The sequence below is a fragment of the Pipistrellus hanaki genome, assembly GCF_964339955.1.
Source record: "Pipistrellus hanaki genome assembly, chromosome: 3".
NCBI lineage: Eukaryota > Metazoa > Chordata > Mammalia > Chiroptera > Vespertilionidae > Pipistrellus > Pipistrellus hanaki.
Genome location: NC_140505.1, coordinates 22691364 through 22715941, shown reverse-complemented (window position 1 = coordinate 22715941; position 24578 = coordinate 22691364). Strand labels below are relative to the sequence as shown.

General features: G+C 41.1%; 1 protein-coding gene across 1 annotated transcript in view; it reads right to left on the bottom strand.

The window, feature by feature from the left end:
- The window catches only part of GPAT4 (glycerol-3-phosphate acyltransferase 4), a 48265-nt gene that overhangs the window by 8903 nt on the left and 14784 nt on the right, over positions 1–24578 (bottom strand). Inside the window, exons 2-10 of the mRNA XM_084879782.1 lie at positions 15948–16945; positions 6815–6884; positions 6349–6649; positions 5259–5333; positions 3723–3812; positions 3464–3557; positions 2766–2881; positions 1859–1914; positions 452–537 (exon numbers count right to left, since the gene is read on the bottom strand). Of these exons, the coding sequence (XP_084735908.1) occupies positions 452–537; positions 1859–1914; positions 2766–2881; positions 3464–3557; positions 3723–3812; positions 5259–5333; positions 6349–6649; positions 6815–6884; positions 15948–16136 (1077 nt within the window). The 5' untranslated portion in view covers positions 16137–16945. The remainder of the gene's footprint in view (positions 1–451; positions 538–1858; positions 1915–2765; positions 2882–3463; positions 3558–3722; positions 3813–5258; positions 5334–6348; positions 6650–6814; positions 6885–15947; positions 16946–24578) is intronic.

Sequence of the window (24578 nt, the reverse complement as noted above, 5' to 3'; positions counted from 1 at the left end):
TCGCCTTATAAACACACATGAGCTGCCCTCGCCCTCACACCGTCGCCTCTCCACCACGCACACCAATCTATTGGGGAGCACCCCACTCCCTGCAGTAAGCCACCCCTTTAGGGGGAACACCTTCTGTCCCAGCGAGGTTTATGAAGACAGGTAATAAGGGCGGAAATACACGAAGCTTATAAAGTGCTCCCCACTTCCTGAATCTGCTGGGGACAGGAGGCGTGGGCTGGAATCTGGCTGCTCCACATCCCAAGACTCCCAGTCCCTTCTAACAGGTTGTGAACAGGCCAAATTCTCCTAAGCACTCGACCCACACAGCCCAGCCCAGGTTGCTCTGCTGGAGAAGATCAACCCGCTGATGGTGCCACCAGCGCCTTCTTCCAATTTCTCCGGCTGCATCCTGTCCTGACAGCAGCCACAATGACCACACGCACCCTCAGAGGTCTTGTACCTTGATAGCAACAGGGTAAACCGTGGCTCCAATTTCAAAACTTCCCTTTTTGAACATCATCACAGATGTATTATTGATGCAGGTTCCTAAAATGCAAGAGAGAATAAAATGTTTTTCTAACAGTTCTAATGACTCTTCAAACAGGATAAATCTGTCCTCTCCTCAGCTTATGATGAACACTTAAGAGAGATGAGCAACATACTCATTCACTTCCTATCCTACCTAATAAAAGAGTAATATGCAAATTAACCATCATTCTGCTTCACAAGCCACGCCCACATACCAGAGTATGCAAATTAACCCAACCAAAATGGCTGCAGCCACAGAAGCGTGGGTTTCTCTGGCAATGGAAGAAGCCAAGCTTTCCGCCTGCCCTAGCAGGCCTAAACCTCCACTCCAGGCTACAAAGTTTCAATTGTAGAAAGTAAATATATTCCAGATACTAGGGCCTCGGCTTGGGTCGCTGGGGGGCATGACTGGCCTGCAAACCACCACAGGCCCCTCACCCAGGCCACTCCACACTCCAAGGGAACCCCCACCCTGATCTGGGACACCCTTCAGGGCAAATCAGCTGGCCCCCACCCAGGCACCAGGCCTCTATCCTATCTAATAAAAGAGTAATATGCAGATTGACCATCACTCCAACACACAATATGGCTGCCCCCATGTGGTCAAAGATCCTGCCCCCATGTGGACACAAGATGGCCACCAAAAGATGGCCAGCAGGGGAGGGCAGTTGGGAAGCACCAGGCCTGAAAGGGAGGGCAGTTGAAGGCAATCAACCCTGCAGGGGAGGGCAGTTAGGGGTGACCAGGCTGACAGAGGAGGGAAGTTGGGGACAAACGGGGTGGCATGGGAGCAGTTAGACATCAATCAGGCTGGCATAGGAGTGGTTAGGGGGTGATCAGGTAGAAGGCAGGCAGGTGAGCAGTTGGGAAGCAGCAGACCTGGACTGTAAGAGGGATCCCAGATTGAACAGGGTGTGGGCTGGGCTGAGGGACACCCCTCCTCCCCACCCCTGTGCACAAATTTCGTGCACCGGGCCTCTAGTTCTCTTATAACAGGACCAGTTCTTGATGAGCACACACCAGCCTGGGTAAAAGGCCAGAGATGCCTGCAGATTTGGCAGGTCTCAGTAAGAACTTCACAGGAGTTGAAGTTTACAGGAAGCTGAAGACAATACCACAGAAGGGATTCCTGCATTGAAAGTTCACACTATCACACTTATTCTAAATTCTAAATTTCTAAGTTATTAATCCCACAACCAATCCAAAGGACATAACATTATTCAGGAAAACAGATAACCCCAACAAAAGTTGAGGAACTTGGTGCTGAGGCAACACCAGCGTCCCCATCCTGCACAGCCTCCCCCACAGCAGCCCTCGGAGGTGACCAAAGGCTTCTTACCCTCTGGGAAGATGAGGATAGGTAGCTTGCTTTTATCCTGCACGTGCTCAGTTAGTCTTTAGAAGAGAAAAATAAAACAGAGGGTCAGGCAGCCTTAGTCCATTATCACCAGAATGCATTTATGAATAACCTACACAGATGTGACATTAGATGCTGCATAGAAACTAGTGAACAAACAGGACCCTATATTTTATAAACCCCAAATCTGAATCTCACAAAGCTAAAACTCATAAGGACAGGGATAATGAGATGTCTACTATTTAATTCATACAATTATTCCATTAAGTGTTAAAGTTTGTATACTGAGGACATTGCACAGATTTGGGACTATCTGCAGGGCACATCTGCTATGGAGCCTTGCGAAGAGCACCCTCAATAAACACCTGCAGACACCTATACCAGCCTTGCTAAGCTGGGCCTATATCCACCTGGCTTTACGCCCCGTCCTGAGAGAAGCAGCAAAGGGACTTGAGTGGCAGGTTCACTTGTCCTTATAAAAGATGGTCTCAGTTGGGTCTGGATTCCTCTCATTTACTGCAAAGCTTCTGCCATTACTTGCACCAGATTAACCCTTTTTTCCAGCTTGAAACAGGGCACCACTTTGTTGCATTGCTTTAAGTTTGTTTTTATTTGTAATAATTCACTTTGAGATTTCAAATAGCATATGTTGTTTATTACAAGGGGTGCAAGAAATTAGGTTTAGAAACATTACTATTGGTATATAATATAAGGGTTTGTATATATTTTTATATTTCATGTTTTAGAAAAAATATTTTTATTATGAAAGCAGTATAGACTCAGTGTAGAAGATACCACATTCTATTGTATTATGGAGAGGTAACTATCTCTAAAATGCTTATTTTCTCTATAACTGGTCATATAGAACAATAGCATTTTGTTGATTTACCTTTTAGCCACCAGGTGGCGATCTTTCACCTCAGACCGCTCAAACCAGACATGAGGACAGGCCTTCACCATGGCTCTCTGAATCACACCCATGAGTCCCCCGTGCACTTGACCCACCTAATCTCAGACAAAGAAATAACTGGTAGTGAAACCATCCCCACACAAATCCCCCACTCTTTGGAGAAAGCCCCAGATCCCACAAGATAACCACACCAACCTCTCACACACTAACATTTTGTTGATAACCACATTTTATTAAGAAACCACTATTAGACTCCCTGAATCTTACATTTCTCTTTTTAATCAGTGATACCAGAGATATGTAATTCAAAACACAGTTTAAAATCCTAAAATGAAATATTGAATGACACCTGTGTAAAGTGCCCCCTGGACAGATTCTCTAATGCCCTGGAACCCAGTACGTTCAAATCCTCCCTCCCTATCTTCCCCCCTTCCGTGCCTAATCTCCAGCCACATTTTCAGTCACCCTGCTCAGAATATCTGCTATTAAAGTCCCAAGGAGTTATCAGAAGCCACAGAAGAAAGGCAAAAATCTAAACCGGAGCCCGAACATAAAACATGTTTACTTGCTCATAACCTTAAGAAAGAGCTTTAGTGAGGGGTCCAGAAGCCTCCCAGACTTGACCAGTCTCTAAAGTAAGAAGCCTGCCCCAAGAAAGCGAAAGAAAGAAGTCTTACCATGGCATAATAGCCATCACTGGCTAAAATGATGACGTCAATAGGAGAGGTATGATTGGCCACACAGATGCCACCGTTTCTAGGCCTGTTTTTCCTGTTTAGAATGTATGCAAAGCAATACAAATTGATGTGAAACAATTCATTTGGAACTCATCCCTCACCTCAGCTTCACTAACTGAAAGCTCAGAAGAGCTCTGGTTAGCTGGCTGTAGTTGGCTGTGTTTGGCAAGTGCCACTGTCCTCTGTATGTACCACTCACCTGTCGTGGTAGGTGATGATGGCTGTCAGGGCTCGCACGCAGATCCGGTAGCACATTAAATGAACGTGTTTACTCAGGAACTCCTTAAACCTGCAACAGCAGGACAAAGGTTTTTGTTTTTCTTTTACATGTCAGAAGACTTGTTACTGACTCCAACTATTTAAATGTCGGAACCAATTCCAGCATGTCCTAATTACAAGAGTTTCATCAGCCGAAACTGGTTTGGCTCAGTGGTAGAGCCTCGGTCTGCGGACTGAAAGGTCCCGGGTTCGATTCCAGTCAAGGGCATGTACCTTGGTTGCGGGCACATCCCCAGTAGGGGGTGTGAAAGAGGCAGCTGGTCGATGTTACTCTCTCATCAATGTTTCTAGCTCTCTATCTTTCTCCCTTCCTCTCTGTAAAAAAATCAATATATTTAAAAAAAAAAAAAGTTTCATCAAAAGGTTGATGAAGCTTGGGGGGCTCAATAAGGGCTGAGCCACATATGTAATCATCTCCCCCAAACCTGAATAGGATAATCGACAGCTCAGGGCATCTTAATCTACACGTCATTGCCTCCTGTTGGCCAAACACCTGAACACCTGTAGGCTATTCCCCCAATCTGATAATGCTTCTGTAAACCCTACCCTTTGAAGTGTATTATCTCCACCTTGCCTTAGGACAAATTGTGTTAATGAAAAGCACAGGTCCTGAGTCAAGGAGAAGTCTTTAGCTCCTTTAGCTGAAACTCCTGTGACCCCAATGCCTCTCAAAAATATCTTTCGTCTTTGGACTCCTTATTGAATCTATACAAAGCCTTTCTCCAGATTGCTGAACCCTTGCTTAATGCTGGGACAAGAACCCCGGCATTGAACTATTACAGCCTACAGTCCTTTATGACTGCAAAGTATTCTGTATTAGTGTATATGGTAAAACCCTATAATTTATTAGCATCTTTATGCCCATATATAAGGAGACAAAGCATGATGAGAATTGTTAACTTCACCTAAGTAAAGGGTTTAGAATTCATAGCCCTAGAATTTCCTGCACAGGTTAGTCTACTAAATTCCTTTCCTTTCCGGTCAATACCTAGAGGCAAAGAAAGGACAGAGTCCAATCTCCTACCCAGCTAGGGCAGAGGAGAAGGTTATCTGCTCCAGAATTTCCCAGAAAAAGCAAATTTTTCCTTCAGAGAACAAAGCAGCCCTATCTACAGTTCTTATCTGCTTACCAATTTATTAACACAGTAGAATGCTTAAAGGCAAACGACATGCTGTAAAACTTGCTAACACTGGACTCTACAGTTTGTGATTTCTCTCCTTGAATGTGAGGGTTAGAAGGCAAGATTGGTAAAAATAATAATAATAAATATATAAATAAATAAATAAATAAATAAATAAAAAACTATAGTGCTGATGCCATTGTTATCCTTGGGTTATTTCATCCCAACCTAAGATTCTGTGGCCTGGCTGCACCCAGAGAAGTAGTCTGGCCTTCATTATTGTAGCCACGTTCCAGAACTAACCACCCCTCAGCCTGGGCACTCATTCTACTCACCTCCCATTGGGCAAGTATCCCACCACAGTTGTGCCCACCACCAGAAGGCTAATCCCTGTGAAAGCGAGAGCGATCCTGTAATGAGAAGACAAATTAAAACATAGTAAACAAATCCTCGCACCACATACAGAACTGAATGTGGGATATGAAAGCAGCATCATGAAACCAACCCCAAGACCCGATCACCTAGGACAGAGGTAGAGAACATCTGGCCTGCAGACCATAGAGACCTGATAAATCATTTGGTCTGGCCCTGTCAAAGCATTAGGGGTGAGTTAATTAAATGTATGACCAAATACAGCAGGCTAATTTTTAAGCTGATAATTTGGTATGGCCCACAAATGATGTTCTAAATAGCCAACTTGCCCTTGGCAGAAAAAGCGTTCCCCTGACCTAGACTCGAGTTCTATATAGAAACTTGAGTAGGCCTATCACAACCAGAGATCATTTTGATTCAAAACTGATAGCTACAATGGATTTGGCTCTGAGCTGACACTATTTCCTCAGGCATCAGGCTGCCAGAATGATGTCAAATCCTAACATTGGTTGGCTGTTCTGCCCGCAGGCATCTGCTGTCCTGCAGTCTTACCCTTCCCTTTGGCTTTAAGGTGGCAGAAGCACAGCTTCTCTGTGAAGCAATAGGAAGTAGAGCCTGAAGGTACCAGCATCTGGCAAAGCACACGGTACAGAGACACCAAGATCAATACTGCCTCTGTACTAGAGGGAAGAATTAGCCCTGCCCAGGGAGGAGAGGCCAGAGAGAACATCATGTTCCCTTCCCTGTGTTTTGTTCATCCAGACAAGAAATTGGTCTTTAGAAACCTAACTATTTCTGTCTGATACGCAGAAAATGAAGGACTTAAAAGGATGATCACCAGTACCCTTCCAAGGTTCAGAGGGACTGGCCAATGAAATAATCCTATATTTTCTAAAATGGGAAAATAAAGCAGGGAGCCAAAGGTAAGCAGATCAGGCAACAGAAGATCAGGCCCCTAGCCTATCTAATAAAAGTAATATGCCCCCACGTGGTCAAAGATGCTAGGCAGCAGAAACTCAGGTCCTTTAGTGCCCCCTCAGGCCCTGCTCTCACCTGAGAGGCAGGAGGAAGCAATACCGAATCAGCACTCCTAAGCCCCACAGGATAGTGAGCCGAAGACTGATGTACTGGAAGTTGTAATTGGTTCTGCTCAGCAGATTCCAGGACTCCAACTCCTCCGCTGAGAATCTCTTTGTCACCTCATCATCCATAATGGTCTCCATTCCTTTCCGGCAAAAGTAGAAAATGTCAGAGAGCTCAAACTCTGGAGTGTTATCCAGAGCCTTACTGCTACCACTTCGACGAATTTCTTTGATCTCTTCTTCTAGTGAAGTGGGATCTTTTGCAATAATTCCTGCAAAAGAGAACACTCGTCAAGCAGCGTGCTGGGAGAAAGCATGTTTAAGATGCTCATTTTACACAGCCCACCATTGACATAGTGAAGAATCTGTGGGATTCAAACACCCAGGAACATATTTCAAAGGGAGCTTTTAGGGTAAGGACCAAGACCCAGTCTTACCATTGGTGTAGGGCTTGTAGAGTTGGTGGTTCTTCTCTTTGGCTCCTCTCTCCATTCTCAAGGTTGCCCACTGCAGAGGGAAAATGGAAACAATAAAGAATAAAATCCTTTCTTTCAGGGAACACTGCCACTGCCATTCTGTGAGAGCCTCAAGCCCTGTCACCTGAGATCAGATTGTAGCCAAGAAAGCACCCATTGTGAAAGTGAGCTTAAAGCTCTCCTCCTAGAGCAGGCCTCCTGCTTGATAACTAAGACCAAGAGTTAAGCTGCCTACAGGAAAGAGCTGTAGACTGAGGCCTGGGTAAGTTTCTAGCTTCTCACTTCATAATCTGTCCCAGGTTCCCTAAGGAATTCCCGAGCTGACTGTACGTGGACCTCACACATTCCTTCTTTACTGCCAAATAGTAGCTATTCACAAACAGCAAAATCAAGTTTTCTTTTACTTTTTAACTTTTTTTTTGTAAAAGCATTTTTTTCATTATAATATTTTTATTGTTTAAAGTATTACATGCTTCCTTTTTCCCCAATTGACCCCTACCCCCGCCACTCCCACCCCCCAGAACAAGCCCCTACTGCCCCAGTGTCTGTGTTCATTGGTTATAGAAGTCCTTTGGTTGATTTCTAACACCCCCCCCCCCCCCCGCCTTCTCTCTCCAGTTGGAGAGTCTGTTAAAATCAAGCATTTTTAAAGTTATTGCCTGCCACCCGATGCTGCCCATCTCCCAAATTATTCCAAGAAAGCGACAATTTTAGTTTTCAAGTAGAAAAATGGATTTAAACAATATATATGTGTGGACTGTCCATTCACCCTCAGAGTAAACTTTTAACAGGAGAACCCCACTTAATATATAAAGTCCTAAGATGGCTCATAGTTAAAAAACAAAAAAAGTGTTAAGAAAAAAGACGACTATTTTGAAATTTAAAAAACTTGACACATATGTTCCTTAATCACTCATTCCAACACTCTGAAAGTTGGTCTTTTCTACCTATAGAATGATAGCATGTCAACATCCTACATCACAGGATCATTTAGACCAGGGATGGGGAATAACCCTTTTTTTTTCTGCCAATAGCCATTTGGATATTTATAATATCATTTGCAGGCCATAGAAAATTATCAGCTTAAAAACTAGCCTGCTATATATTTGGTCAAACATTTAATTAGCTACCCCTAATGCCTTGGCAGTGCCAGACCAAATGATTTATCAGGCCGATGGCCCGTGGGCCATATGTTCCTCACCCCTTAGACAAATGAAATTATGTACACGGCAGAACTTGGACAACTGAATAAAACCCTAACTGTCCTCACTACTAAAATAATAATTGACTCTGGAAGAGATCTAGAAAAGAATGGCTCTTCCTGGAGCCTCTCTTCATTAAAATCTTTTGTTTTAAATATTTTTATTGATTTCAGAGAGGAAAGGAGAGGGAGAGAAACATAATGAGAGACAATCACTGATCGGCTGTCTCCTGCATGTCCCCTACTGGGGATTGAGCCCACAGCCTGGGCATTTGCCCTGATGGGGAACTGAACCCTAACCTCCTGGTTCAGTGGTTGGCAAACCACGGCTGGCTTGTGAGCCACATGCGGCTCTTTAGCCTCTTGAGTGTGACACTTCCACAAAATACCACGTGTGGGCGTGCAAGTACAGTGCGATTTAAACTTCGTGGCCCATGCGCAGTATGGGTGAGTATTGGGCCTGGGTGAGTCTATTTTTAAGAAGTGGTGTTAGAACACTCAAAGGGCCAAAGAGCCGCATGCGGCTCCCAAGCCGCGGTTTGCCAACCACTGTCTTGGTTTATAGGTCAGCACTGAACCACTGAGTCACACCAGTCAGCCTTCATTAAACCTTTTAACTAAGAAAGAGAGTCAGAGGCTGGGTCTCTCCCACTATCAAATAATGAGACGTGAAAACATTAGCTCACTAATTAACTACAGGAATATATTGTCATCAAATAAAAAGTTATGTCCATGGCGATCAAAGAAATGGAGCAAATATCTTAAAAGGTGTCTTTCAAACTTCTGTTTCCAGTTATGCAAGGTGGGAATGAACCCTCTCATCCCATGACACAGCGAAATCCACAGGGCCGAAAGCATTTGGTGTGGATTTTTCTGGCAGAGCCTGAAGTATTAACAAGACTGCTCTGCATGGTCTAGCAGAGCCAAAAGCAGGACACAAGTTTAATCAGTGATCTGACCTCATCTGGAAATTTCTTCAAACTCCACTGTCTAAAAAAAAAACAAAACCGAAGGCTTACAGAGTCACCCACTCAAAGACAGGTCTACGGCAAGAAAACTTTCCTAACCCATCTTCTGTATTTCAGATATTAAGCCATTGATGTCTTTTGGCTCTATGCATAGATGACCTCTTCTAGAAGACAATGTAAATATAACTCCTAAAATGGAGAAAGGTGAATTTCATCTGGGGATTCCATCTAGGGAAGAGGTGGGTAAGGAGCAAGAAGTTTATAAGCCTGGCATACAGAGAGATCACTCCATCAGAGTTTAAAGGGCTTTGCATTTTGGCCAAGACTCTGTATTTGTACTGCAAGCACAAATAAAAGTACACAATCAGAATTGGTTCTGTACTGACAATTCTGATACTCAGATCAGGATGCAATAGGCAGGTAACACATGAGCTCAGGCCTCCTGAGCATTAGGATTTATGTCTGTGAGGACTGCTTCACTATGCAAAATTTAAGATGGCTGTGGTTTTTGTTCATTGGAAAGGGACTGCCTTAAATGTCTCCTAGCTCTGTCATAAACATCCCCCTGCCCTCCTACTTTGTACATTACAAAATGCTTTTGTTTAGGAAAGATCTGTCCAGTCACAAGAGTAGGGGAAGATGGCAGGAACCCGGTTATTAGCTCAGAACAGCCTGTGAATGAATGGCTAGACTACTTCACCCCCTGAGAGATGCCATTTACTACACTGTCAGTATCAGACTGCTAAATTATTCCCTTTTCAGCTTCTAGCAGACAGAGAAGAAACCATTTAAGGACATTAACAATGCTGCACTCTTAGGTGACATTAAACCCAATGCAGACGTTGGCAGGTGAAATGCAGACCCTGCCCTTAGACGTGCAGATGGTTTGATGGTGCACTTCTGTTGGGCATTCATTCTATTAGGAACTAATTTAGGAACTAATCACATGAGTAAGGTCTAACAGTCTTAGCCACACTAATCTCAGCAGAAACCTTCCCCTCTTTTTCAGTCAGCTTCCATTGCATTTGCCTATGAACTAACTAGATATACCCAAAGACTCAGACCTTAAAAAAATCCAGCTCCCATCCTCTGAACTTCTAAGTCCCAAGCAAAGGCTACATCTTTTAACAACTTTTCTCTTCCCGCTTCAGCTATAACCTTTAAGGAAACTGCCAAATCTACAAATCTTGACTGCACCAAAGTGCCAACCTCACAATCCCAATCGCCTGCTGGTCCATCCGGGTTGAGAATTAAAGGCAACACAGCTCCTTCCAAGCCCCAGTGTGCGCCCTCCCTCCGCTCTCCTCCTGGGGTCCTGGGATCACTATTCCTCTGTCACCCAAGCTTTCAGGCTTCCCATCTGTCACCAACTCCTACCAATGCTCCCCTGAGGCTGTCTTTCCCAGCTGCCTCTTGTGTCATGCCACTCGAATCTTTCTCTTGCCTACACTATTAATGCACAACAGCTCTTTATTTGCACTTCCCTTCCTCCAACCTATCCGAACATATTCTGCCAGTCTGTGTCACTTCCTTGCCCAAAACCCTTTCATTGTCCTAACCAGTGTGACTCAGTTGGATGGGCATTGTCCCATGCACCAAAAGGTTGCCAGTTCAATGCTCTGTCAGGGCATACGCCCAGGATGTGGGCTTAATCCCCAGGAGGGTGTCTGCAGGAGGTAGATGATCAATGTTTTACTTTCACATTGATGTTTTTCTCTCTCTCTCCCTCTCCCTTCCTCTCTATAAAAATCAGTAAGAAAGTCTTTAAAACACACACACACACACACACACACACACACACACACACACACACACAAAACCTTCAATAGCTTCTCAATGCCTAAGGAAATAGTCAGCTTTATAGTCTACCTAATTCCCTCCATGCACCCAACGGTTTTGTTTTACAGAACTATACACTGTCTCTAAAAAAGACTACTTTCTCATCTGTACGTCTAGAATGATTTTGGCTTTTTAAGATCCAATTCAAATGCCAACAACATCTTATGTGAAATGTTATCTACCCAATTCCTGCAGTCAGAATGCATCGTGGTCTGTGTATTTTAGTTGGCATCACATTATGAATCAGTTATGCATGCATATATGTCATTCTAACTACAAATACCTTGAGGGGCATGAGCCAGAACCTACCCGTATTTGCAACTCCAGCAGAATCTGATAGAGTGTCTTGCACTTAGTAGGCAGTCAATAAGGCTACATTTAACCAACCAACTCCCAGATATTTCTTTTCATCAAGAACCATATGAAAGATGGTTCTTGATGAAAAGAAATAAAACCTAAAACTACTTCCAGTCACCTACCCCATGACTATCATATTCTCTTTGATTTCGTCTTCTAAGGGACTCAAGGTTCTGTTAAAATCACTCTTCTCACTGGGGCAGGGAGGACATTCTGTATCTGACTAAAATGACCTTTTTCACTTATAATCATGTGAAGTGGTTATTACTACTCCCATTCTCTAGATGAGGAAGCCGATGGAAAGTCTGATGACTTAGATCAAATTTAGGAGCTGGTAGGAAAAGCCCTGGCTTTAGAATCTCTTGCCCATCCCACTACCCATTCAGTCTATTCCATTTCCTCGTGGTTCCTATGACTCCCCACCAATCAATTCCACTTTGGAGTTTAGTGTTGATCAGATTAAAACTCTCCCATCTTCTCTAACCTGACCTGATCAACCCTTTCCATGTCAGGCAAGAAAATTCAGGCCATTTGTTTTCATCATCTTTCTCCTTTATAACCAGGCTTTCTTCTCTCCTCCTGCCCAAATCATTCTCAACTTAGTTGAAAGTCCACTCCTAGAAATTCTATGCAAAATAATACCATGACTGTTTTGAGGGCAAATATGAAGCACAAACATTATAAGAAGACTAAAACATTTAACATACTGCCCTCTGCACATGAAGATTTTCCATGACCCAGCATTAATAGGACTGAACTAAGTCTTCCAGGATAGGGTACAGAAAAGACACTGACCCATGCATATTCTATCTTCCTTCCTTGGCAGGTATCACACCAAGGTTCTTTTACACAGAAAAAGGAACTAATCATAAACTAGTTATTAAGCCAGGACTTACTCAGTTCCACCAAATGCATAGGAAAATGGACTATTAGATATCCACTTTTAATAATCTTTATGAAAATTACCTAGTACAGTGCAAAAATGGCTGATAAAAAGAAAACATAGATACAAAATTTTATGTACATGCTGTTAACACAACCATAAAATATGAATGTGTATTGCCAAAGACTGAAAGGTAATGTAAAAAAAAAAGTTAAGGTGTTGTAAACTGGAGAACATGAAAAAATGTTTAAAAGTCTTTAATATTATATTACCTGTCTGGTTATCTATTGCTGCATAACAAAGCAGCCCACACCTCAGTAGCTGAAAACACTACCATTATCCATTTTGCTCAGGAATCTGCAAATAGCAGAGTTTGGCATCAACTGGGTGGCTCACAGGCTGAGGGCTGGGCCCTCCAAAGACTTGCTCATTTCTGCATGTGGCATTGATGCTGGTTGCCAGAGGCCCACTGGGGCTGTGAGCTGGAACAACTACACATGGCCTGCGCTTCCTCACAATAATGGCATGTGGGTTTCAGGGGAAAGCATCCCAGGAGCCAGACAGCAGTTACAATGACTTTTCTAACCTAATCTCACATGTCACACAGCATCACATAAACTACATTCTATGTGTGAGAAACAAGTCATAAGGCAGATTTCCATTCAAGAGGAAATCAACCAGACTCCATCTTTTGATGGCAGATCCTAGAATCACTTGGGAAGCTTTTAAAAATGCCCACCCAGACCAATTAAATCAGAATCTCTGGGGAGATTATAGCGCTCCCAAATAAGTACTTTTAAAATGCTTTCTCAGGTGATTCAGATGTATGCTGGGTGAGAGAGACCCACAGAATTAAGATGGTATTTGAGATTTCTTCCAGCAGAAAAGTTATATATATCAAGTTATATGTAGGAGGGTTGATATATATAACTTTGCAGCTGGAAGAAAGCTCAGAAGAGGCTAAATGAAGATCTCTCCTCTATTATAAAACACACACAGTATAGGTGTATTTTACATGTATACATGGATGTACAGATATATGTTTTCCATGATCTAAAACCAGTTTGGCCAAATCCAACTTATATCTAATATTACTGCTGATAAAAAAAAAAAGAAGCATTAAGTTCTTACTGTCCATTAAGATCAACTCAGAGCAGTAACCTTTATTAAAGGGAGAGCCACCCTATGCTCTTGTTGATACATATCAATTCTTCCTAGCCTATCCTTTACTCTAGCTTGTCACCAAATATTAATTTCTGGTGATACTCAACAGGAGCCACAGGTCCCGTTGAATGCCTGACACCACCTCTTGAAAATAAGAGGTGAAAATATAGTTCTTGAAATTCTAAATCCTGAGGTCAAAAATGGGTACATACATACATACATTATTTCCATTATCATTTCTAAATCACTGTGCGCCAAACCAGTGATTTTCAATATGTGGTCAGCAGAGTATCTGATGGCATAAAATTGCCTGTACTATGGATTAACCCAACAATATATACTTAATGAAATTTCCTTTGTTAATTATATACACAAGAATGTACATTTAAAAATATAGCCACAATAAGAAGGATTCACCTGGCTATTAACTTTTGAGTATTAATTTTGGGAAAATATTTTCAAAATGAATATACATGGGTTCTAGGCCTTTGTCCCACCCAAGTAATCCAAGTTAAAAAAAAATTAACTACTACAAAAGATAGGCTGATAATTCCTCTTTCTATGTTTAAAAAAATAAGGATTTCCATAGAGCTAAGAATTAGTCACTTGCTTATAAACTTGAATAAAAGCTAATCAGCTGTTGTCTTCTAAAAGTTTATGAGCTGTTCTACTGATTCTATACTAATATATGGTTTTTCCAGTGGCAAAACGGCATAGGTAGTTAAGTTCTATGTTTCACATGAACCCTGGGCTCTACTTTAGATTTTCTTGGATTGAAATTTAAGAAAATGAGATTTCCTGGCTTATTAAAATAAACACTATACATTAGTAACTAGTTCAAAGACTGAGTAGATTACCACTTCTCAAACTTTAATGTGCATATGAAGCACCTGGATCTCATTGAAATGTAAAATATAATGCAGTAGGTCTGGGGTGGGTCTGAGCCCTCCATTTCTAACCAGCTCTTAGGTGATACTCATGCTGCTGGTCTCATACCTCTTCCTGAGTAGCAAGGAACTTAATAACCCAGGAGACGGTTAAGTAGTGCTAAAAAATCGTATCACTAAAAAATAGGTTTCAAACAAGTTCATGTATACATAGCAGCACTATTAACCATAGCCAGGTGGAAACAGTCCACCAATAAATAAGCAAATTATGATATAGATACAATAAATTATTATTCAGCCCTTTAAAAAAGTACTGAAACATGTTACAATGTGGATGAATCTCAAAAACTTTATGCTGAATAAATGAAGTTTGCCAGGCACAAAAGAGCAGATTTTATATGATTCTATTTATATAAAATATCCAGAATAGATTAAGTCTAGAGACAGAACAGGCTTCTTCCTGGTTTCTAGGAGCTGGGAGAAGAAAAAACAGGGGCAACTGTTTAATAAATATGAGGTTTCCTTTTGGAGTAACGAAAATGTTGTGGAACTACAACATTTTATAACACTGTGAATATAGTAAATGTCACTAAATTGTCCACCTTCTAATGGTTAATTTTATGTCAATTTCACTTCAATTCTTAAAATATAAAAAAACATACTTATAGAAATATTAAATATCAAAGGACAACACCTAATATTCAACGATATATATTTAAAAAGTTCCCACTGTAATATATTTCATAGAGTTCACCAACTGAGTCTCTATTTCTTCATTCATAAAATGTAGGTACCCTGTCCACTGCAAAATTAAAAGGCAGCAAAGAAAAATGAATGAAATTATTCTGCAAGCCATTATTAGAAATTTATGAACAAATAATACTGTATTGTTTTTACTATTATGAGTGCATTTCTCAAATTATACATGATCTCAGTTGTGGAAAATACATCAAGATTTGGTAATGAATGTAAACAGGTGTTGCTAATAAATTACCAAATCTTTGGATAGATATTAAAAATCCTGGGCCCTTGCCCTGATAGCTCAGTAAGAGTGTTGTCTCAATACACCAAGGTTGCACGTTCAATCCCATCAGAACACACACACAAAAATCAACCAATGAATACATAAAATAAGTGGAGCAACGAACTGATGTTTCTCTCTCTAAAAATCAATAAATACATTTAAAAAATAAAAGTCTTGGGGCACAGAACAGCTTCAAGGACATACACTTCTCACCCATTTCTTTTACATTATGACCAGTTTGGTTTAGCAGTATAAATAATTAGGTTCTGACACATGTTAAGGAATTTATTATCCACCTTCTCTATCTTTAAGAAAATAAAACAATTCATCAAATGCCCCTTTTCATTAATGATTTTGGTGTGAAATGCAGGAACCTATTTAAAATAAAAGTTTGAAGGAGAGAAAATACTCTCTCAACTTATCAGTGAGGGAATATTTCAGCAGCAGCTTTGTCTCTCAGTATCTGTTACATAGGAAGTGGGTCGTGGCAGCAAATTTTTTCTTCAATTTTAAACTATTCTCTTTGAAATAAACACGGAACATGCAGACTTAGTTAGGTTCCTTTGCTGAGATGAATCAAACATACAAGTACCTTCCCTCAAAAGAAAGATTGCTAAAGGCTTTCACAAATACATATTTAGTTAGGTATTCTTTTCACTCAAAATGCTACTTCCCACTCTCCCAACTTTCTCAGACCCAATAGGGATAACAATCAACCCAAAAAGAACAACTCTTTTCCTCCTCTGTGAAGTTGTAAACAGCACAACTCACCGCAAAAATTTTTAACAAAGTTTTCATGTAGAGCTTTCGAATACCAAAGGAGACTCCAAAAATAGCGGGGACTATGATGAAAACGAGGAGGAGGGTGAAGAGGACAGTCAAGGAGATGCCCAGAAGGTTGACAATCAGGCTATCAAAAGGCAGCAACAGGAACATGATGGAGGGTCCAGGCAAGGCCATGCCCTCCTCCCCAAGAACAAAGCACAGCCTTCAGATGGTCCTCTCAGACAGCACCAGCCGGGGAAAGAGAGCAAGTTCCCAACGGAAAACAAACTCCATTCCAACGTTCACATCACAGAGAGCATGGGAGGGGAATGATAATAAAAAGGGCCGCAGGAGGCAGCCCCAGAACACTCGATCTCCCGGGACAGACGGGCTTTGGAGGTGAAAGAGGCAGGATCAATCTTCAGTGTGAGCATCTGAGTCCAGGCTGACTTTCTGTGGCGGTGAGCAGCGAGGGAGGGATCTCTGCTCTGCTACCCTTATACTGCTTCCAGAGTTTTCCTTTTTTCCTGCCCAAGAGCATTTAGCAGATAAATCTGTCCTGAAGATCTGTCATTGCCAGAAATACCAAGAAGAGTTCAACGTGGCGCCAGAAATATCCTGATAACTCCTGTGGAGGGAGGTGACTGCTGGCACTTCACACAGAAGGCTACTGAACTTGAATATGTAGAAATTAAATAACTGTTTTACTTAAAATTCCTTCATAAGCTGAAAATTGGTTCATTGTAGAGAGTTCATATCTGGCCCCATTCTTCCTCTCTAGAGGCTCCTGGTGCACGCTGCTTCCAGGACCCTCATACCTGGACAGCTACAGTCTTTGCCAGCAGGACACAGATGCTGGCACAGAATGTCTCATGCTGCCTGTGGAGAGTGTAATTCCAGACGCTCCTGGCATTGGTTTCCTCTGGATAGTCTTCTCCCTAAGGCCCCCTTTTCTCAGCGGTGTCCGGGGTTCTTGGCAAGAAGTTGCTTACATGCTGCCAAACCTGGGGGGTGGAAACAGAAACACTGTCAGTCACACAAATCCAGAGGACAAACGTCAATATGCTTTGGGATGGGAGTCTGTTCGAGGATTAGCCTAGAGTCAGTGCCAACTTCTCAAGTCATCAAGGTCAAAGGGAGCAGAGCAACAGGTGGCAGACACAAATGTGGGAGAAAAACACACATTGGATTTATATACAATGATATAATCTGTGACCACTCAAACTTTCTGAATACAAAACCTATGGATATAAGGCACATGTGAAAAGATAGAGTGGGTATACTGTGAAAAGTAAATGTCCCTCCTACTTGTCCCCCAGCTACTCAGAGTTCTTATCTAGGTACAATCACATTATCAGCTTCGTATTCTTCCCACTATTCTATGCTTATACAAGTAAATCATAACTGATCTTTTCTATGTGCCCCCAGTCTGGCAACCATCATGATGGCATACTATGAACACTGCTCTTCACCTTGCTTTTTGTTTTGTTTTGTTTTGAGCTCAATCTATCACGCAAGAGTGTTTAATCAGCACATATACAGCTCCCTCACTTTTTACAGGTACACTGTTTTTAACTGTAAGAATAGTTAACTGGTTTTCTACAGTTGGACACCAATGTTACTACTTTTGTGCTGTTATACATAATGTAATGAATAACCATGTTGCATACATGACTTAGCACACAAAATGAACAAGCAAATATATTTTCTTGATAAGTTCCTAGAAAGGGAACTTCAGGGGGAAAGAAAATATATAGTTTTAATTTCATAAGATAGTGTCACTTTTTCTATATTGAGATTAAACTCCTCCAGCCTATCTCCCCATACTGACCATTCTTTTTATGTAAGACTATTTTTAGAGCTATTTGCATTCACTACAAAATTAAGAGGTAGGTACAGAGATTTCTCTTATATTCCTAGCCCCCCACATATGTAACAGCCTCCCCCATTTTCTTTTCTTTTTTTTTTTTTTAATATATATTTTATTGATTTTTTACAGAGAGAAAGGGAGAGAGATAGAGAGCTAGAAACGTCGATGAAAGAGAAACATCGACTAGCTGCCTCTTGCGCACCCCCTACTGGGGATGTGCCTGCAACCAACGTACATGCCCTTGACCGGAATCGAACCTGGGACCTTTCAGTCCGCAGACCAACGCTCTATCCACTGAGCCACACCGGTTTCGGCAGCCTCCCCCATTTTCAACATCCACCACACAGATGTATTTGTTACAGATGATGAACCAACATTAATATATCATAATCACCTGAGTCCATAATTTACACTGCAATTCACTCTTGTTGTATATCCTATTGTTTTGGACAAATGTATAATGACGTGTATCCATCATTACAGTATCATAGAGAATATTTTCACTGACCTAAAAATCCTATGCTCTGATTATTCATTCTTCCCTTCCCCAACCCCTGGCAATCAATAATCTTTTTACTGTCTCTATAGTTTTGCCTTTTCCAGAATATAGTTGGAATCATATTGTGCATAGCCTTGTTACACTGGCTTCTTTCGCTTAATATAGCCACTCCTTTTTAGAATTCCACTATTTCAAATATCTTACAAAAGTATTAGTTTTATATTATTCATCCCTAACCACAATTTACCAATATGAGTCTTGAACTTGGGAGCATCTTATCAAGCCCCTCTACAAACATTTTGGCTTCACACCAATTACCTTCAGGCTCTATTTCAATATAGTAAGAAGTTCAAGAATGAATGAACAGATAACTGAAATTACCTTAAATTCTGTCCAGTGCTTTATAGAATTCAGCTTTCACATGTGATGTTACAACCTGTCAACACATATTTCCATTTTACCAATTAGGAAACTAAGCAAGGTAGACACAGATTCAATTCTTCTGACTCCTAATCCATTACTGCTCCCATCATATTCCCACACATCTAGTGATTAAAAGACATGATAGTTCAGTGGCACTGAGTCACAAATACTAGTCCCTGCATTTGATCCTCAACATCGTCCACTTTCACATTACCATTATTACTGCTAACACTTGTCAAATACTAACGGCAGGACAATGAGCTAATATAATAAGCATACTATATAAACTATGCTCACTTAATTCTCACAACAACCCTGTAGTGAAGTTATTATCGTCACTGCTATTTACAGGTGAGGAAACTGAGGCTTAGAGGATAAAGTAAGTTACTCAGGGTCAAACAGCTAGTAAGTGGTAGAGTAGAAATTTGGACACGTATATCTGTCTTAGAGCCCCTGCTCTTTAACCACTAAGCTCTCCTATCTCCCAGACTACCCTGAAATAAATGAACACTTCCTTCATGCCAGTCCTGCTCTACAGAACTTCTGGTGATCAGAGAAAAACCACAAGGCAAATCTGGACTCATGTATCAGAATTTGGTGTTCTTCTCAGAATCCAAAGAACAAACCTGCTCTTTCAAAAACTAGCCAAACTGATTATATATGCCAGATTTCTAACTATATACCAACAGAGGTTCAGGAAGTTAGATGTATTTCTGAGATTCAATCAACTTAATATGCTGTCTGAGATACTGTATTCCTTAAAACTGTCCATGGCGGCCTAATTCTAGGGTCCCATCTCCATTCCGCTCTTCCATACCACTCACCCTTGCGCAGCACTCCTATGGGAAAGAGGCAGCAAGATCCCTGTCCCAGTGGACAGCTGCTGTCCCTCTGGCCAAGGTTACCTTGAGTTCCATGTACCCAAGGTGACGGAAAGTAGGGTCATGACTTTCCCATGCCAGAGTTTCTTTGAATTACAATCAACTGAGAATTTCAAAGATTATGCTGGGTTCATGTCCCCAAAACATTAAACACTTTTAAGCAATCAACTAATTTCTTCACCTTTTTCAAGGGTTAGCAAATTACATGATTATGAGCCAAAGCTGGTTATGGCCTGTTTTTATAAAGCTCATGACCTAGGAATTGTTTTTATATCTTTAAAGATTTATAAAACAAAAAATAATATGTGACAGAGACCAGGGCCTGAAAAGCCTAAAATATTTACTATCTGATCCTTTACAAAAGAGTTTGCTGACCCATGATCCAGCTGCTCTTCCTCCTGAGAGAAGTGAACTTCCCCTTCCTGTCTCACCCCACCTGAGTTCTTATTTACTTACCAGTGCCAGACTCCAGAACAGAGAACAGCCAAACTAGCCAAACAAGTTTTCTGGCCAACACTATACAATCCTCTTATACATTCTTAGAAGTAAAGAAAAAGCAAGCAAACTACAGTCATCAAACAGGGTTCCAAACCTCTTGCTGGACAAGCAAAGCCCCCGAACACAGACTTCGATCTCTGAAATATCAGAACATTGCTCACATCAGAACCCAATCACACTACAATTTCTAGGGAACTGCTCACTTGGGAGAGGATATCACTATGTCTCAAGTAAATACAACCATGACTCCTTAGCATGAGGCAGGGGAAGCCATGAACTTTAAGGAATATTTACTCGTTCTCTAACTTCCACAGCTTTCAGCCAAAATGACTGAGTCATTGGACCAGTTTCCCTAACAGCCCAAATGGTCCAGAGAAAAACAGAAGAACCAATTGGTTCTGATTTTTTAAAAAGGAAAGATGGCTTCATTCTAGGAATGTGACAGAGCCCATTGCTAAATTAACTAAACTCTTCAACACCCTGAATGGCAAATCTGGGATTTTAGGCCCACAATTTCCAGTGTATCTCAGTTCTCAGATTGATTCAGCTCATGCATTTAACACTCACTCACTGTTAGGTGTTAGATACTTGGTGAACAAATATGCCTAGAGAAAAGTATTAACCAAATAAGTATACACAAAGTCATAATTTCATACAATGATGATTAACAAGGAAGAGTCCTGGAAGAGAAAATAACAGAGGGAAGTTACAAACTTAAATTGGGGCATTTAAACCAATCTGACCAAATCACAAGGCCAGTACTATTGTGATTCCTCACTGCAGAATCAAATGCTTTTCAGCTAGCTCTCTGTGACACATCCTACTTCAGGAGACCATGACCACCAGACTGTGTCCAGAGAGATGCCACACACCAACTCAAAAAGAAAAAGATATGGCATTTTATTACAAACAAATGCTTAGGTTACACAGCAATAATGCATTTGTAAAGCACACCAAGCACAACGCCTGTCTCAGTAAATGGTATGCACCGGTGGATCCCTCAGCCTGGCCTGCACCCTCTCGCAATCCAGGACATGGGATGTAGTATGTGCGAAGTGACAGGTGGCAGGGAGGAGCCAACACCACTCCTCACCCGGCAGGCCCACCCGCTGCACCTGCCCCCTCAGTCCTTCCAGCTGCTCAGTAAGCTTGCTAAGCTGCGCTCCCACTGTTGCTCCTATTTTGAGCATCTGCCCTCTGGTGGTCAGTGTGTGTCATGGCAACCAGTCCACTGGTCGCTTAGGCTTTTATAAATAGAGATCATTATCAGAAGAAACCCAGAGTATTGTCTTCAGTTCTTAGTACCAAACTTTAAGAGAGCTAGATAGAAGGGAAGGCATTTCAAGGTATGTCACTAAACACCCAAATCAAATACTACCTCATGCCTAGCAAGCACTACTGTTCCATAAAAGGTCAGCTATAAAGCACAGAAATATGAGTTAAAATGGCAGTAAGATGGCAGAAAAAAATTTTACCACAGTATTGGTAAAAATGAGAAAATATCCTCAATTACTGCTGGTTCGAGTGTAAGTTGGCACAACCTCTATAGAGAACAATTTAGCAATTGCCATCACAATTTTAAATGTACATAATCTTAGTTCCAGCATTTCTACTTCTAAAAATTTATCCTAAAGATAAATTAGAATAGTGGTTCTCAACAAGGGCAATTCTTTAATCCCTTGTGGAACATCTGGTAATGTCTGCAGACATTTTTTGGTTGTCACAACTTGGGATGGAGTGCTACTGGCATGCAGTGCACAGAAGGCAGGGATGTATTAAATGTACTATTATGTACAGGCCAACTCTTACAACAAAAAGTTATCCAGCCCCAATATCAATAGTGCTGAGGATGAGAAACCTTATAGTAAAGCATGTGCAAAACAATATATGTGCAAGGTTACTGACTGAAGCATTGTTTGTAATACCAAAAGAAACATCAATGTCCACTAATGGAGGATACAAAGGAATATTATTCATCTGTTTATTAGTAAAAAGAAACACACACACACATGCACTAAGAAACAATCTCCCAGTTTGATACAGAATAATGTCCACAATAAATACCAATTGTAAGGGAGGGGAGAAAAGGAAAAATATATACAATTCATATGCACTCCCAAAGATACATGTCTGGAAAGATACACTAGTGACTGGCTATAGCAGCTGCTTCTAGGGATGGAAAGAGTTTACTATTTACCATTTTATTATCTTTAAAATTACATTTGTCATTTTGAATAGGTAATAGTCTCTTGGTTCAAAAATCAAAAGAAACACACTAGTGTTTGAATCCTGTCTTGATCACTTAACCAGTAGTGTTAGTGACTTCAGGTAAATTACTTATTTTCTTTAAGCTTCTATTAAACAATATCTATTAGAAGTAATGTTCAAGATTACAAGGTAACAAAAATAAAGCAGTTTCATAGTGCCTAGAGCAAGGCAAATGCTCAAAATATATTAACTATTATTACTATTCTAAGTTCCTGTTACTAGGAAGGAGGATGGGGCACTTGAAGGTATTTCCCAAGAAGGCATAACATTTCACTAATGAGAGATTCGGTTTCAACTACTACCTGCCTACGGTGCATACAATCCCCAGATATGGCTGGGTCATGCTGATCCCATTCAGAAACTGCTGTGGAGCCTGCCTGGCAGAGAGGCAAAACAGCCAGAGCCAGTACTGCCAAACCACGCTGAGGGGAAACAAGATCTGTAGAAACCAGGAAAAATGTTTCATGATTAAAGATGGCACCCTAGTGAGTGCTCTAGCAAAGACTAAAACTATCATAGAAGTTTTGAGTCAATTTGTAAGAGAGCTGGTAAGGAGATCTAACTACTTTACGGGACCACAAAACCTGGCAGAAGCAATTCAGATACAGAAAAAGCAGATTGGCTCTAGCCAGCCAGAGACAAGATAAATGCTGTTACAACTGGCAGGTACAGGAGTGCACATTTTAGCTTAATATTAAGAATCTAACCCTCACATTGCTGTTGGCACTGTGCAATGGTACAACCACCTTGGGAAATAGTCTGGTAGTCCTTCAAATGGTTAAACATAGTTACCATATGACCCAGCAGTTCTCCTCCTAGGTATATAGTCAAGAGAACTAACTACAACTATCTACATAAAAAATTGTGCCAATGTTTATAGCAGTTATTATTCAGAATAGCCCAACAGGTAAAAACTACCCAAATGTCCATCAACTGAATATGTGTTTTATCCACACAAGGTGTGGATGAAAAAAGGTTTTTATGGAAAGTTACCTCACAAGGTGATCTGATCAGAAATTCCTCACTGATCATGTCATGGTGGGTAGTCCCAGGCATTTAAGTTTTTGTTTTTTTTAAAAAATTTTTTAAAGATATATTTTTATTGATTTCAGAGTGAAAGGGAGAAGGAGAGAAAAACATCAACAATGAGAGAGAATTATTGATCAGCTGCCTCTTGCAGGCCTCCTACTGGGGATGGAGCCTGCAACCTGAGCATGTGTTGACCAGGAATCCTGGTTCACAGGTCGACACTCAACCACTGAGCCATGCCAGCCAAGTGCAGGCATATAACTTTAGTAAGAGGCTTACCTTTGCCTTAAGCAAGCCTTGTCTATTGTTTCTGGGCATCTGAGTTAATACACCTTTGAAATGTCCCCCGCTTCAGATCCCTCCTTTAAAGCATGACCACCTTCAAGAGAACACATAATCTTAACTATCCCATATTCTGATCCCTGTCTTGCTTTCTCCCACCTCATGTAATCTACTTATGAACCCTCCTTAATCTCAAATGCATAAAAGAAACTGCAAACTGTTATTCTCCAAAGCATTTTTCTCAGCCTATTGAAATCTTGCTTCCAAAAGTATCCTCTGTTTAACTCAAATAAGTTTCTATAAAGATTTAGGGAGTAGTGAGATATAAGAAATTTGCTTGAATAGGTTTGTACGTTTTTACACTGACAAAGAGAATATTATTTGGCCATTCAAAGGAATGAAGTATTGGTAGTTGCTACACTATGGATGAACCTTGAAAACATGGTAGCCTTAATGGATAGAATGTTGGCCTGTGGACTGAAGGGTTCTAGGATGGATTTCCAGTCAAGAGCACATATCTCAGTTGCAGACTCAATCCAGGCCACCAGGGCAAGTGTGGGAGGCAACCAATTGATGTGTCTCTCACATCGATGTTTCTCTCTCTCTCCCCCTCCTTTCTACTTTCTCCAAAAATCAATGGAAAAATATCCTCACGTGAGGATTAACAAATAAAACAAAAAGAACACATCAAGGTAAAGTGAAAGAAGCCAGTCACAAAAGACCACATATTATGTGATTCCATAATATGAATTTAAATCTTTAGAGACAGAAAGTACATTAGTGGTTACTTAGGGCTGGTAGAATAGGAAGAGAGTAGGAAGAGAGAGAAACATGATGTGAGACATATCAAACGGTTGCCTCCCACACAAGCCCCAACCAGGAGTAGG